Source organism: Solanum verrucosum, unplaced genomic scaffold (genome assembly GCF_900185275.1).
Source record: "Solanum verrucosum unplaced genomic scaffold, falcon-dt-bn FXZP01000251.1, whole genome shotgun sequence".
Classification (NCBI taxonomy): Eukaryota; Viridiplantae; Streptophyta; class Magnoliopsida; order Solanales; family Solanaceae; genus Solanum; species Solanum verrucosum.
The window spans coordinates 482,907-484,974 of NW_026020453.1; the positions used below are offsets into that span (position 1 = coordinate 482,907).

Genomic DNA, 2,068 nt, shown 5'->3' on the forward strand with positions numbered 1-2,068 from the left:
CTCTTTAACAGCTAATATGACATTATTTGTTCACACTTTTTCTGTTTTTCCTGAAAAATCTACTCTGGTAATTACTGCGTGTCATAATATACAATAATGACAAATTTTAGTCTAATTTAAAGTCTAACTTTTATGTTCTCAAGAACCACTAGATCACGATGATGCAAAACAATAATTAATTGCGCAAGTCTGTTCTTTACATATATAAACACACCCATAAGTGTATCCTCTTCCACATAATTTATCTCTTTCATTTGTTCTAGTAAGCAATTATCATCCAGTGTCTTACTGCAGAAAATCCATCTTAGTTAAGAAAAAAATGGTGGCTCATTCTAATTTAATCGCATGTCGAGTTTGTGACAAGGTTTTTCCTCATGCTCTGCCATTACTTTATCATTTTGATCAAGTTCATGGAAGAGAAGGTTATGTGTTAGCAATACAACGAAGTGGTAAGACCATGCATGAATATATTGATTTAAATATTATTATTATTTAGTGTAATAACTTGATGTTCATTATTTATTTGTCCGACTAACTCTATTTGTGTCAAGTAGATTTTTTTGTGTTACCTTTTTTAGGACCGAAGATGATTCATTTTGGTTTGATCAGAAATCACCATCTTGATAGGATGAAGAGGAGCTTTAGATTTTTAATTTGTTTGAAAACTTCCTTACTAGGGAAATCGCTCCTATCTAGGGTGTTCCCCTCTTTTATTTTTGGCTAAAAATTCATTCTAAATGGAGGCAAATCACATTTTTTATATGAGGAAGATGAACTTTGAATTCTTAGTTCATGTGAAAAACTTCTTTACAAGTGAAGCGATTCTAACTAGAGTGTATATTTTTACATTCTTGTTTAGGAAAGCGATTCAATTAGTTCGATCGGTTAATCACATTTTTTATGCGAGAAAAAAAATATTTTGATTATTAGTTTACTTGAAAACATTCTTTACAAGGAAAAACACTTCCAAAAAGAATGTTTCTAATTTCTTTTTAAGGGAGGAAATTTATTCAGGTTCGTTCGATAATTCACCTTCTTTATAGGTGGAAGAGAATCTTTAAATTCCTAGTTGATTTTAAAACTTCCTTATATAATTTCATTTCTAAGGTGGGGATTTATTTTGGTTCGATTAGCAAATCACTTTCCTTAAAATAAACTTGATCAAAGTGTTCCTCTTTTCTTGAGCTCAAATCAGAAATCTTTGATTAAAATATTAGGAATTACATCCAATTAGGCCCCATCTGGTATATATATGATAATGAAAACCCAATTTATTTAGATTTTTCTTATGTATAGTCTATTGATTGGGGAATGACTCTTGATTAGAGATTGACTATTTTCAGGGTTCAAACACGAGACTTCTACAAAAGAGTGGATGAATCTAATTCATCTCAATGCTTGTTAGTGGCATGTAAAAGAGTGTGTATGTGTGTGTGTATATATATATATATATATATATATATATACACACATATAACAAATGCTTTCTATAAATTTTATTGATAATTTATTTTCTACTTCAATATTATATTTTTTAATTTGCAGGTTTTCCTGTGTCAAGGACGACACATTTCAAGTTAAATTCTAAACAAGGTCAGTCTCAATTTGCTTCAAGATCAAATGATCATGCTATTTTCCGTTCAACAATTGAAGAATCGCATTCAAGGAATCAGGTGTACAAAGATAAGGAGTTGAACCTAGTTGGTTTCACAAAGCCTTTAATCAAGAAATTGGACAAGCCCTTCATTTTTGAAAATGTTGAAGCATATGAAGATCAAAATGTGGACTTGGAATTGAAGCTCTAGAATATAGTCAAAGGATCAAGGGTGTGAAATAGCTCCTAAAAGTGCTTCTCTAGTGGTGTTCTCCCAAACTTAGGTTTTTAATGGTGTTTTTCTTTATGAGTATCTTAGTTGTCCTCCTTGTCATATCCACCTCTCCTCACCCCCACCTTTTTAATTTTGAGTTGAGTCTCTTAATATTGGTATAATAAAGTTTAAAACTTCTTGTGAGAAAATTATTTTTCTTACTCTTTTTATCAACATGTTCAAGGAGTAACTCTTAATAA

The 2,068-nt window shown here is 30.6% G+C and overlaps 1 protein-coding gene across 1 annotated transcript; it reads left to right on the top strand.

The window, feature by feature from the left end:
- The first annotated feature begins 319 nt into the window (after positions 1–319).
- Positions 320–1,805, top strand: LOC125808639 (uncharacterized). Its single transcript, XM_049488311.1, has 2 exons — positions 320–449; positions 1,546–1,805. The coding sequence occupies exons 1-2, from the start codon at positions 320–322 to the stop codon at positions 1,803–1,805; spliced, it is 390 nt and encodes a 129-aa protein (XP_049344268.1).
- Positions 1,806–2,068: the final 263 nt, after the last annotated feature.